The sequence below is a fragment of the Nerophis lumbriciformis genome, linkage group LG07, assembly GCF_033978685.3.
Source record: "Nerophis lumbriciformis linkage group LG07, RoL_Nlum_v2.1, whole genome shotgun sequence".
Lineage (NCBI taxonomy): Eukaryota > Metazoa > Chordata > Actinopteri > Syngnathiformes > Syngnathidae > Nerophis > Nerophis lumbriciformis.
This window is the reverse complement of record NC_084554.2, coordinates 46,621,787-46,635,000: the sequence shown is the minus strand read 5'-3', so window position 1 is coordinate 46,635,000 and position 13,214 is coordinate 46,621,787. Positions and strand designations below refer to the sequence as shown.

The following is a 13,214-nucleotide window of genomic DNA, read 5'->3' as shown; positions in this document are numbered from 1 at the left end:
ACTATATATTTTTTTAAACTAGGGACTTCCCGCCGGACGGATTTTGGACTCTGGCGGGCCGTAGTTTGGGGACCCCCTATCTACGTCAACAATATGATTTGTCTGAGTGGCTGGACAGGAAAAATAAAATAAATAAAAACATTTGTGTAACTACATTCCTCCATAAAATAGGTAAACCGCTGTGATACATTTTGTATTAAAATTGATTAAAATATCCATCCATCCATCCATCCATTTTCTACCGGTTGTCCCGTTCTGGGTCGCGGGGGGTGCTGGAGCCTATCTAAGCTGCATTCGGGCAGTAGGCGGTGTACACCCTGGACAAGTCGCCACCTCATCGCAGCGATTTAAAAAAATGAAAATAAATATATATATATGCAAAATATGATAAGGGTATCGCAACAGGCTCACTTTTACAGGTACTCGCCCCTGCACCATCTGTGAGCCTGTGGCCTCGCTCTCTTCATCTCTCCTTCCATCAAGGCACCGGTGGGACTCTGCATGGCAGGGACGTCCTCCTCCCTGAGTCAAGACTAAGCTTGACCGCATACCTCAACTGGACATGAGTTGGTTGGCATCAGAAGGTTTTCAAATGGGCACCCCCCGTCATTAACGTTTCGTCGAATTAAGCCCATGACGCTTCGGAGGGGCTCGACGGCAGATCCAGCGTCCTGGCTCTACCCCTGCTGAATGCCACCCAACTCTATGTCCCTAGTCCTTCATTCAGTAGGTCGGCTCTGCCACCGCACCTTTCTTTGTATCCAAATCCAGCGTGATGCTTCCTCTGCCCTTTTATATATATATAATCAATTAAGAATTGTTACAAATAAGACTTGCTATTTATTTGAAAATCATCTGGGGGTTTTTGACACACCTACTGCTCAAGCACCAGCCTGCTTGCCCTGCATGAGAAAAGTTACCTTTGTGCTGGAGTATTTTTTTAAAAACATTTATAAAATCAAAATTACTCTCATTGTCAGTAATTATCCCAAAATGTTTTGATATCTGACAGGGCATTTATTTGAGTTTTTATGAGCCTGCGTATGTGGCCACGCCCCCTTTCTCTCCTTGCATGTGGCACTGGTCGCCTATAGTATGTCTCCTCCGCTTACATGAAATTGTCAAAGTGTCAATTTTGTTGCCGGGAATTCCAGTTTTTGTCCTTCTTTCCGGCGGCCTTCCTCCCGTTTGGTCTGTTTTCGCCACTGCAGCGATTGAATCGCAAGTGTGACAGTATAGATATCTCTGCCAAAAATCCAAACTTTGTTTAAATTGACAAATAGGAGATTATTATATAAGTAAAGAAAGCAGGCAGCAGCTCACATATTCTCATACTTTCTGTAACATCCAGGAAGAAATTATGTCAGCCATCTTAAAAAATGTCTCAACTATAATCTACGTCAGGGGTGCTCATTCAGCGATCGCGATCTACCGGTCGATCTCGGAGGGTGTGTCAGTCGATCACCAGCCAGGCATTAAAAAAATAGTCCTAAAAATGAGCGATCATAAATCTTCACTATGACGTCACTTTCGTCACTTGATTGACATTCACGGCACCCGAGGGTCTTCTGAGATGACGCTGGCTGCTGCCAGCTCATTAAAATTACCGACTGGAAGGCGAGATAAACACTTTATTTCAACAGACTCTGGCGCCGTACCTGTCGTCAAAACTCCAAAGACCGACTGCACAGTTGCACAATAAAAGCTCTGCTTCATCCTGCCTGCGCTACCAAAATAAGAGTCTCAGAAAGCTGGCGTGCACAAGCTAGCAAGCTACGGAGTTTGCCGACAATGTATTTCTTGTAAAATGTATACAAAGGAGTACGGAAGCTGGACAAATAAGATGCCAAAAACCAACCACTTTCATGTGGTATTGGACAGAAAGGAGGACTTTTTTTCTCCTCCATTTGAAAATGTGGACATTATCAGCACCACTGTCTGATTCCAATCAATGCAAGTCATCAGAATCAGGTAATACACCAACTTATATTCTTGTCTTCATGAAAGAAAGGAATCTATATGTGTTAAACATGCTTGTATTATCTTTAACCACCTTTAAGTTGTTAACAATATTAACTATACGTGTTAAACATGCTTGTTTTATCTTTAACCACCTTTAAGTTGTTAACAATATTAACTATTTGTGTTAAACATGCTTGTATTATTTTTAACCACCTTTAACTTGTTAACAATATTAACTATATGTGTTAAACATGCTTGCATTATCTTTAAACACCTTTAACTTGTTAACAATATTAACTATATGTATTAAACATACTTGTATTATCATTAAACACTTTTAATGTATTAACAATATTAACTATATGTGTTAAACATGCTTGCATTATCATTAAACACCTTTAACTTGTTAACAAAAACATATATTTCATAAATAAGTAAATATAAATTATATATATGAATGAGGTAGATCCCCACGACTTGATCAATTGAAAAGTAGCTCGCCTGCAGAAAAAGTGTGAGCACCCCTGATCTACGTGAAGGAGCCCAGAATTGTTTTTATTTCAATGCTCGCAATATTTCAGGGTTCCTCACGAGGAAACTTTACTATGCATTCAATTCATAAACTGCTCTAAAAATGCATAAAAAGGGAGTATTGTGATGTATAGAAATCCCATATTTTGAAAAATTTTCCCAGGAGATTTCTTATATTTTGAAATGCAAATGTTGATGTTTTTCTGAGACAAATGTATTAAAGGTTTTTATGAAATCCCCTGATGTTTTTGCAGCTAAACTAACCACAACATTAGCACCTCATAAAGCGTAATGTCCCTACTTAAACTGTTGTTTACTGACATGATACTATTCATATTTAAATATCGGTCATCCTTGGAAAAACCATATCGGTCGATCTCTACCGTGGGGACGTCAGTAGCGAGGCTGATAAGTCACATGCTCGCGTTGTTCTGACCCGCAGGTCTCGTGTCTCAGCCATATTGCTGCCAACTTCCTGAACGGCGGGAAGGAGGCAAAGCGCTGGGGGACGGCCCACGAGAGTATCGTCCCCTACCAGGTGACCACAACGTGCCTTCATCAAAGTTGATCTCAAGTGTGTCACCTTCTAGATTGTGCTTTGTGTGTATGCCAGGGATTCAGAACCAAAGATGGCCACATTGTGGTGGCGGCAGGAAACGACCAACAGTTTGTTAAAGTGTGTCAGGTAGGTTGACGCGTGCAGCCCTCAGACCGCCATAATGTGATCCTCTCATGACAGTTGATATATTTCAGGTTCTGCAGCTTCCAGAGCTCACCCAGCAACCAGAATACAGAACCAACAAGCTCAGAGTCCAAAACCGTAAAGGCCTGGTGGACACTCTGTCACAGAGGTACTTGTGTGTACCTCATTAGATCGTTCCAGGACCTCGTCTGATAACTCAGCCTGTTCTCTTCCTGTCAGATTTCTGCAAGAGACGACGGCTGATTGGCTGAGAAGGTTTGAGGGCTCAGGTGTTCCTGTTGGGCCAATCAACAGCATCCGGGAGGTCTTCTCTGACCCACAGGCAAGTGCACACACAAGCATTTGCTACTTTGCACTAGAGATGGGATTTATGGCTCCTGGAAAGGAGCTGGATCTTGAGGAGCCGTTCCCTTCAAAGTGCCGTTAAAAAAACTGGCTTATTATTATATTTAGTTTTTTTAACAGTTTTTTCTTCCAAGGAAAAAAAAATCACTAGTATCAGTTATACGATAAGATGTAGATCAGAATCATTTAATTTACACAAATATCACTGTATTGTTGCGAATTATTCTGAAATATTGGCTATAATTTAATTTTGTTGTGTTTTCATTGTAAACATTCCATAAGGCAGTGGGTGCCATATTTCCATGCTTTGGCAGTGACATCACGAGTTAGAATTTTCCCACATCCAAAAAAATAGTGTAGAATTTTAACAATATAGAAAAAAAATACACAAATAATAAGTACAAATAAAATGCATTAATGGATATAAAAAGTATAACTGAAACTACAATAAAAACTAGGACCTAAATTTAATTGTAGTTTTATTTATACTTTTTTATATTCATTAATGTGAGTACAAAATTGCACTACCATACCCGGTGTGTGTACACGTGAATCAACACCCTTTTAAAATAATGAACCTGAAAAGTGAATACAAATAAAGCGAATGAAAGAAAAATTAAAGACAATTTAAAAATAATAATAATACACGGGCAGCACGGTGGAAGAGGGGTTAGTGCATCTGCCTCACAATACGAAGGTCCTGAGTAGTCTTGGGTTCAAGCCCGGGCTCGGGATCGTTCTGTGTGGAGTTTGCATGTCCTCTCCGTGACTGCGTGTGTTCCCTCCGGGTACTCCGGCTTCCTCCCACCTCCAAAGACATGCACCTGGGGATAAGTTGATTGGCAACACTAAATTGGCCCTAGTGTGTGAATGTGAGTGTGAATATTGTCTGTCTATCTGTGTTGGCCCTGCGATGAGTTGGCGACTTGTCCAGGGTGTACCCCGCCTTCCGCCCGATTGTAGCTGAGATAGGCTCCAGCGCCCCCCGCGACCCCAAAAGGGAATAAGCGGTAGAAAATGGATGGATGGATAATACAAAATATAGAAATGTACATTTCTAAATGTTTATATGTTAACACACACACACACACACACACACACACACACACACACACACACACACACACACACACACACACACACACACACACACACACACCCTGACCCATATAGGGTTTAGTAAAAAAAAAAAAAAGTTGATCCCAGACTCTGCTCATATGGCCGTGGGGGCTCAGTCTGGGGCCAGGCAAAAAACTGCTAAGTTTCCTTTAACTCTGACTCAATTTCTAGTCCAGTTGACAGTCGTGTGGCACTGTGGAAGTACTACTGTTACAAAATTATTTGCAAACGTGTATCTCAATCTGTGCACGTGTAATCCAATTCACGTGCGTGTGTACTAATTTGTGTCTGTATATCAATCCGAGTGTGTGTAAATCAAATCAAATCAAATCAACTTTATTTATAAAGCACATTTAAAATTTACCACAGGGGTAGCCAAAGTGCTGTACAATGGGCAGGTTAAAAGATAATACGAGTACCAAGCAAACACAACACAAACAGAACACGATAAAAAATAAATAAATAAAATAGAATAAATAAAAACATAAAAACAGGTTCATAGCATGTGTATTATGGGGCGCCATTGCAGGATGGATATCACTCAGTGTTAAAAGCCATGGAATAAAAGTATGTTTTTAAGAGAAATTTAAAAACAGGAAGAGGGGAGGCTTGTCTAATACTCAGAGGTAGGTCGTTCCAGAGCTTGGGAGCAGCAGCGGCGAAAGCTCTGTCACCTCTAAGCTTCAGCCTTGTGTCAGGGACCGTCAACAGCAGCTGATCGGCTGATCTTAAGGATCGGGTGGGGCAGTAAGGCTGAAGGAGGTCGGAGAGATAGGTTGGCGCGAGGTTGTTTAGACATTTAAAAACAAATAAAAGGAGTTTAAAATTGATTCGATAACGCACAGGGAGCCAGTGAAGGGACGCTAATATAGCAGCCGTGAGCATGTTTAAATCTGCGTACGTGTGTTTTAGATCCGCCTACGTGTGTTTTAGGTTGTCTGTCTGTCCCTAAACAGAAAAAAACCCTTTAAAGGGTGTCTACTTACACGTGACTTTTGCGACACTTCTGCCGTGTAAGATTTGATTTGAGTGAGCGCATCCAGATTCTTGAGTGTGTAATAAACCTTGTTAGCACACATTCAGAAGTGCATGTGTGTAACACAATCTGCGTGTGCGTAACTAAGTTGTGCCTGTATTTAACCAATCACGGAAGACACCATGCAATTTAAACCAATCAGAAACAGCGTACAGCTGAGGTGCGTGAAAAAGAGACGCCGATACCCTTCGTCGTTTCTGATTGGTTTAACTTACGCTGTGTTTTCCGTGGTTGGCTAAATGTAGGCACAGTGGATTGATGGCTTGGTATGGGGTTGGCTATTTCGATCAATCAGAGTTACTCGAACTACGGCAAGCTGCGAAAACTAAAGTTTTATTATTATGAAAGAAATAAAGAGTAGTGAATGGGGAATATAAGCGTGAGAAATGTCAAGTGTGGCGTTTAGCGTGAGAAAGGGTTAATTTGCGTGACTGTGACGCTCAAAGCGTGAAGTTTGGCAGCTTTGAGCAAATGTTCGAGCGTGGTCCATCGTTGTTGACTTCAACGCAGAATAACATGATCAGTGGCTGTGAGTATAAGGAAAGGCAAGGGGGGGTTTCAGACAGACAACTCTTTTTACACGTTCAAATCGCTGTACAGACACATCGAAATAACCAATCCCAGACCAAGCCTTCAATCTTTTTAATTTATAATCTCGTCAAACTGTGCCTACTAGAGATGCGCGGATAGGCAATTATTTAATCCGCAACCGCATCACAAAAGTCGTCAACCATCCGCCATCCACCCGATCTAACATTTAATCAAAACCGCACCCGCCCGCACCCGCCCGCACCCGCCCGTTGTTATGTATCTAATATAGACTATGCAAGGCATTAGTGAGGTTATAAAGCTTTTGCCTGTTAAAGAAAGGAGACTGATCCAATGCAGCAGAGACATTCGCGTGCCACGCTGTCACGGCCCAGACGCACACCAGTGCGCAATCATCTGGGAGCCGCGCTGAGCGCACCTCCACGCGCTTGGAGGTGTGATGTCCGTCGCACCCGCGGCGGCTCCACCCGGGCTCGCGCCCGAGGCTTCAGCGTGCACCGCGGCGGCCATCCTACTCGTCGCGGCCTAGCCCTCGCGGCTCTCGCTGCCGGCGACGGCCGGGTATGGGCCCGACGCTCCAGCGCCATCCATTTTCAGGGCTAGTTGATTCGGCAGGTGGGTTGTTACACACTCCTTAGCGGGTTCCGACTTCCATGGCCACCGCCCTGCTGTCTATATCAACCAACACCTTTTCTGGGGTCTGATGAGTGTCGGCATCGGGCGCCTTAACCCGGCGTTCGGTTCATCCCGCAGCGCCAGTTCTGCTTACCAAAAGTGGCCCACTCGGCTCACCAGGGTGAGCCCCACCCCTTTCGTGAGCGCACTGCGCGCGGAGTGACCCCTGTTACGCGCCCCCGGCAACGGGGGTGGCGGGCAGGTAAGCTGCGCGGGCGGAGCACGGAGTGACCCCTGTTACGAGCCCCCGGCCACGGGGGTGGCGGGCAGGTAAGCTGCTTACCTGCTGCGTGTGACGCCGGCGGCGGCGAAGGCGGACGAGGCGGGGTGTCGGTGCGGTGGGCGCGGTGGTGATCCTGGACGTGCGTCGGGCCCTTCTCGCGGATCACCTCAGCTACGGCTCCCGGTGGGGCCCTGTCGGGGGAAGGGGCCTCGGTCCCGGACCCCGGCGAGGCGTCCCTTCTCCGCTCCGTAAAAGTGTCCATCTCTTTTTTTTTTCTTCTTCTGTTGTGGCATATGCTGCAAATGCCTGCTCGTTTTTCGTATGTGGGTAACAACATTTAACTATGTATATATATTTCCGAATTGGTTTAACTGCCACCCGCCTGAATCTATTTAAAATCTTTTTTTTTATTTATTTCAACTGCCCGACCCGACCCGCGGATAAAATCTAATTTTTTTTTATTTCAACCGCCCGACCTGCGGATAATCCGCGGACTCCGCGGTTGTGTCCGCAAACCGCGCATCTCTCGTGCCTACATTTAACCAACCACGGAAGACACCACGCAAGTTAAACTTATCAGAAACAAAGGCGGATCTTGGCGTCTCTTTCACGGACCTCAGCTGTACATTGTTTCTGATTGGTTTGAATTGCGTGGTGTCTTCCGTGGTTGGTTAAATACAGGCACACCTCAGATACGCACACGCAGTTTGTTTTACACGCACACACTTCTGAATGCGCGCGCACAAGTTGTATTACACGTTCACAAACTAGATGCGCTCACTCAAATCTTAAGGGGCAGAAGTGTCGGAAAAGACAGCCAATAGAGGGTTCCCGATTCTCGCAGATCATAGATACGCACGCGCAGATTGTACAAAACCCAAAACCAGGGAAGTTGGCACGTTGCGTAAATCGTAAATAAAACCAGAATACAATGATTTGCAAATCCTTTTCAACTTATATTCAATTGAATGGACTGCAAGGACGAGATATTTAATGTTCGTACTAGGGATGTCCCGATCCAGGTTTTTGCACTTCCGATCTGATACCGATATTGTTTTTGCACTTCCGATCCGATACTGACCGATACCGATACTGACCGACACTGGCCTATCGGAGCATGTATTAAAGTTTAAAGTTATTTAGCCTATTTAGTTGTCAGAATCATGTTGAAAAGGGTTTTAGTACTCTTGATAACAACTAGCCAGCTGAATTAGGGGAGTTTGAATAATACACAATGGTTGGTAACAAGAAACTGACCTATTTATTCAAGGTTAAACACAAAATAGACAAAATTATACATGACAAACAGAAATGGCATCATTGAAACTAGGGCTGGGCGATATGGCCTTTTTTTAATATTGCGATATTTTAAGGCCATATTGCGATACACGATATATATCTCGATATTTTGCCTTAGCCTTGAATGAACACTTGATGCATATAATCACAGCAGTATGATGATTCTATGTGTTTTGATTGATTGATTGAGACTTTTATTAGTAGGTTGCACAGTGAAGTACATATTCTGTACAATTGACCACTAAATGGTAACACCCGAATAAGTTTTTCAACTTGTTTAAGTCGGGGTCCACTTAAATTGATTCATGATACAGATATATACTATCAGATATATACTATCATCATAATACAGTCATCACACAAGATAATCACATTGAATTATTTACATTATTTATAATCCAGGGTGTGGAGGGGGGCGCCGGATGTAAGTGTCAAAAAGAAAGCCAAAAGAGTTTGATATGAGAATAAATCTAAAGTTAAAATATAGGGTAGAAATGCACCCATTTGCAGGAAATGTAGTCTTGATTTTCAAAATTTTCTTTCAAGGCTTGCATCTCTACATTAAAACATTCTTCTTCATACTGCATTAATATATGCTACTTTTAAACTTTCATGCAGAGAAGGAAATTACAACTAAAAAAATCACTATTTTTTTCATACGGTGTTGATGTGGAAATGTTTGCCTCGGCATTTTGATGGTGTGGACGTGTGGCACCGAATGGAGATAAGCGTCTCGACAGACGTTACAATATTTGAACAATGATGACGAAAACTGTTTTCTCTGTCGTGTCGGTGTGTCGAAAATTGTTATGCGCTTATTTTTTTATTAGATTTTGTGCGTGGCATATAATTGCTATGCGCAGAGGACGCTTAAACAGTGCGCAATTGCACAGGCGCGCACCTTGGTCACACGGCTGCGCTAGCATCACAGCTAACGTTAGCCATGCTGCTACCTCTCTGCTGGGAGAGGACGTATACGTATGTGACGTATGACGTGACAGTATGTGACGTGTGTTAGAAGGTGCGCTTGCTGTCTGTGAGAAGCAGACACAGGAAAGAGTGAGAAGAGCCTGTAGTGCAATGCCAGCAGCTAAAAGCAACTGCGTGAGAATCCACAGACCTGTGGATGTGTTGAAGGTGTGCTGGAAAATGCGGAACGGAAATTAGGGAGCAGAAGAAAAGTGGAATGTATTTTTTAAATCGGTGCGTTGGAAAAAACGGACCGGAGTTTTTTTTTTTAAACTGGATCTGGATCGGCATTTTCCCATGCCTTGCCGATACGTATTTTTGGGCAAATATCGGCGGCCGATCCGATCCAAATATCGGATCGGGACATCCCTAGTTCGTACTGAGAAACAAACATTTTTTTTTGGCAAATATTCATTAACTTAGAATTTAATGGCAGAAACACATTGCAAAAAAGTTGGCACATGGGCATTTTTACCACTGTGTTACATGGCCTTTCCTTTTAACAACACCCAGTAAACGTTTGGGAACTGAGGAGACCAATTTTTGAAGCTTTTCAGGTGGAATTCTTTCCCATTCTTGCTTGATGTACACCTACTCATTGGCCTAGTGGTTAGAGTGTCCGCCCTGAGATCGGTAGGTCATGAGTTCAAACCCTGGCCGAGTCATACCAAAGACTATAAAAATGGGACCCATTACCTCCCTGCTTGACACTGAGCATCAAGGGTTGGAATTAGGGGTTAAATCACCAAAATGATTCCCGGGCGCGGGCACCGCTGCTGTTCACTGCTCCCTTCACCTCCCAGGGGGTGATCAAGGGTGATAGGTCAAATGCAGAGAATAATATTACCCACACCAAGTGTGTGTGTGACAATCATGGGTACTTAAGTTGTTCAACAGTCCGGGGTCTCCGTTGTGGTATTTTACGCTTCATAATGCAACACACATTTTCAATGGGAAACAGGTCTGGACTACAGGTAGGCCAGTCTAGTACCCGCACTCTTTTACTACAAACCCACGCTCTTGTAACACGTGCAGAATGTGACTTGGCATTGTCTTGCTGAAATAAGCAGGAGCATCCATGAAAAAGACGTTGCTTGGATGGAAACATATGTTGCTCCAAAACCTGTATGTACTTTTCAGCATTAATGCTGCATTCACAGACGTGTAAGTTACCCATGTCTTGGGCACTAATACTTTTCAACTTTGCGCCTATAACAGTCTGGATTGTTCTTTTCCTCTTTGGTCCGGAGGACACGACGTCCACAGTTTCCAAAAACAATTTGAAATGTGGACTCGTCAGACCACAGAACACTTTTCCACTTTGTATCAGTCCATCTTAGATGAGCTCAGGCCCAGCGAAGACGGCGGCGTTTCTGGGTGTTGTTGATAAATGACTTTGGCTTTGCATAGTAGAGTTTTAACTTGCACTTACAGATGTAGCGACCAACTGTCGGTTTTTGATGCAGTACCACCTGAGGGATAGAAGGTCACGGCCTTGCCTCTTACGTGCAGTGATTTCTCCAGATTCTCTGAACCTTTTGATGATATTGCGGACCATAGATGGTGAAATCCCTAAATTCCTTGCAATAGCTCTTTGAGAAATGTTGTTCTTAAACTGTTGGACAATTTGCTCACGCATTTGTTGACAAAGTGGTGACCCTCGCCCCATCCTTGTTTGTGAATGACTGAGCATTTCATGGAAGCTGCTTTTATACCCAATCATGGCCTCCCGCCTGTTCCCAATTTGCCTGTTCACCTGTGGGATGTTCCAAATAAGTGTTTGATGAGCATTCCTCAACTTTCTCAGTCTTTTTTGCCACTTGTGCCAGCTTTTTTGAAACATGTTGCAGGCATCAAATTCCAAATGAGCTAATATTTGCAAAAAATAACAAAGTTTACCAGTTCGAACATTAAGTATCTTGAACATTAAGTATCTTGTCTTTGCAGTCTATTCAATTGAATATAGGTTGTAAAGGAGTTGCAAATCATTGTATTCTCTTTTTATTTACGATTTACACGATGTGCCAAATTCACTGGTTTTGGGTTTTGTATTAGAAGCATGCACTTCTAAATGCGCGCGCAAATGTTACACGCTCACCAATCTGGATGCGCGCACTCAAGTCTTACACAGCAGAAGTGTCACAAAAGAAACGTGTACCGTATTTTTTGGACTATAAGTCACAGTTTTTTTCATAGCTTGGCCGGGGGTGCGACTTATACTCAGGAGCGACTTATGTGTGAAATTATTAACACATTAGCGTAAAATATCAAATAATATTATTTAGCTCATTCACGTAAGAGACTAGACGTATAAGACTTAATGGGATTTAGCGATTAGGAGTGACAGATTGTTTGGTAAACGTATAGCATGTTCTATATGTTATAGTTATTTGAATGACTCTTACAATAATATGTTACGTTAACATACCAGTTGGTTATTTATGCCTCATATAACGTACACTTATTCAGCCTGTTGTTCACTATTCTTTATTTATTTTAAATTGCCTTTCAAATGTCTGTTCTTGGTGTTGGTTTTTATCAAATAAATTTCCCCCAAAAATGCGACTTATACTCCAGTGCGACTTAGATATGTTTTTTTCCTTCTTTATTATGCATTTTTGGCCGGTGCGACTTATACTCCGGAGCGACTTATACTCCGAAGAATATGGTAAGTAAACAGCCTATCGAGGGATCTTTCTGATTAGGGACAGACAACTTAAAACACACGTACGTGGATATAAAACACACTGGGGCGGTAGGTAGAGTGGCCGTGCCAGCAACTTGAGGGTTCCAGGTTCGATCCCCGCTTCCGCCATCCTAGTCACTGCCGTTGTGTCCTTGGACAAGACACTTTACCCACCTGCTCCCAGTGCCACCCGCACTGGTTTAAATGTAACTTAGATATTGGGTTTCACTATGTAAAAGCGCTTTGAGTCACTCGAGAAAAGCGCTATGTAAATATAATTCACATTCACTAATTCACACTCGGATTTATATATAGACACACAAATTAGTACACACTCAGGTGAATTGGATTACACGTGAACAGATTGTGATACACGTTTGCGAATCATTTTGCTGCAATAATTCTTCCATATGGCACGCATGTGCAGAGTGGGCAATTGCAGACGCTAAATTTGCACGTGCATAAAGAATGTCTCACAAAGGAGGGGCTCACAGATGGGAATCGGTTCTCATCGTTCACTTAGAAGAACCGTTCAAAAGACTCGATTCGTTCACCAACATCACATCTCTACTCTGCACATGTTGGGTTATTTGAACACTTGTCGTGGTGTGTCCCTGTTGTGTGTAGAAGAATATCGGAGCACTTAGGGTGAAAGCTGACTGTGTGTGTGTCTGCTCATCACACTATCCCTCCACTTAGTCACCGCGCACGCTACAATAACAAACTGATCCCGCACGAGTGTGCACAGAACAAAGCAACAGGACACATGGCGTGCGTGCACGGCAGCGGGACGGAGGGAGCGCACGGGGTTAAACGCTGCAGTCTGAAAACAACATGCTAATGTTAGCATGTTAGTCAGCGACATGACTGTCTGCAGAATGTTCCTGAGTGTTTGGAGACTTGCGACAAGTTTAGAGTTCAATGTTTTGTGGACAACAGCTCCCGCTGCCACCTGGCAAGGCGCTGTCATATAAAGGCTATGATTCAGTGTGCGTGTGCGCGTGTGTGCGCGCGTGTGTGTGTGTGTGTGTCAGACAGACCAGTTCATCTGCCTCTACGAGCATGAAACACCAACATGTTGTTTCTGATTCTCCATCAAGACTTTTTTTTTTTTTTT

The 13,214-nt window shown here is 43.3% G+C and overlaps 1 protein-coding gene across 2 annotated transcripts in view; it reads left to right on the top strand.

Moving 5' to 3' along the window:
* The window catches only part of sugct (succinyl-CoA:glutarate-CoA transferase), a 69,273-nt gene that overhangs the window by 16,442 nt on the left and 39,617 nt on the right, over nucleotides 1-13,214 (top strand). For both annotated transcript variants that reach the window (XM_061965040.1, XM_061965041.1), the window contains exons 9-12: nucleotides 2,936-3,031; nucleotides 3,107-3,178; nucleotides 3,247-3,344; nucleotides 3,416-3,518. In XM_061965040.1, the coding sequence (XP_061821024.1) occupies nucleotides 2,936-3,031; nucleotides 3,107-3,178; nucleotides 3,247-3,344; nucleotides 3,416-3,518 (369 nt within the window). The remainder of the gene's footprint in view (nucleotides 1-2,935; nucleotides 3,032-3,106; nucleotides 3,179-3,246; nucleotides 3,345-3,415; nucleotides 3,519-13,214) is intronic.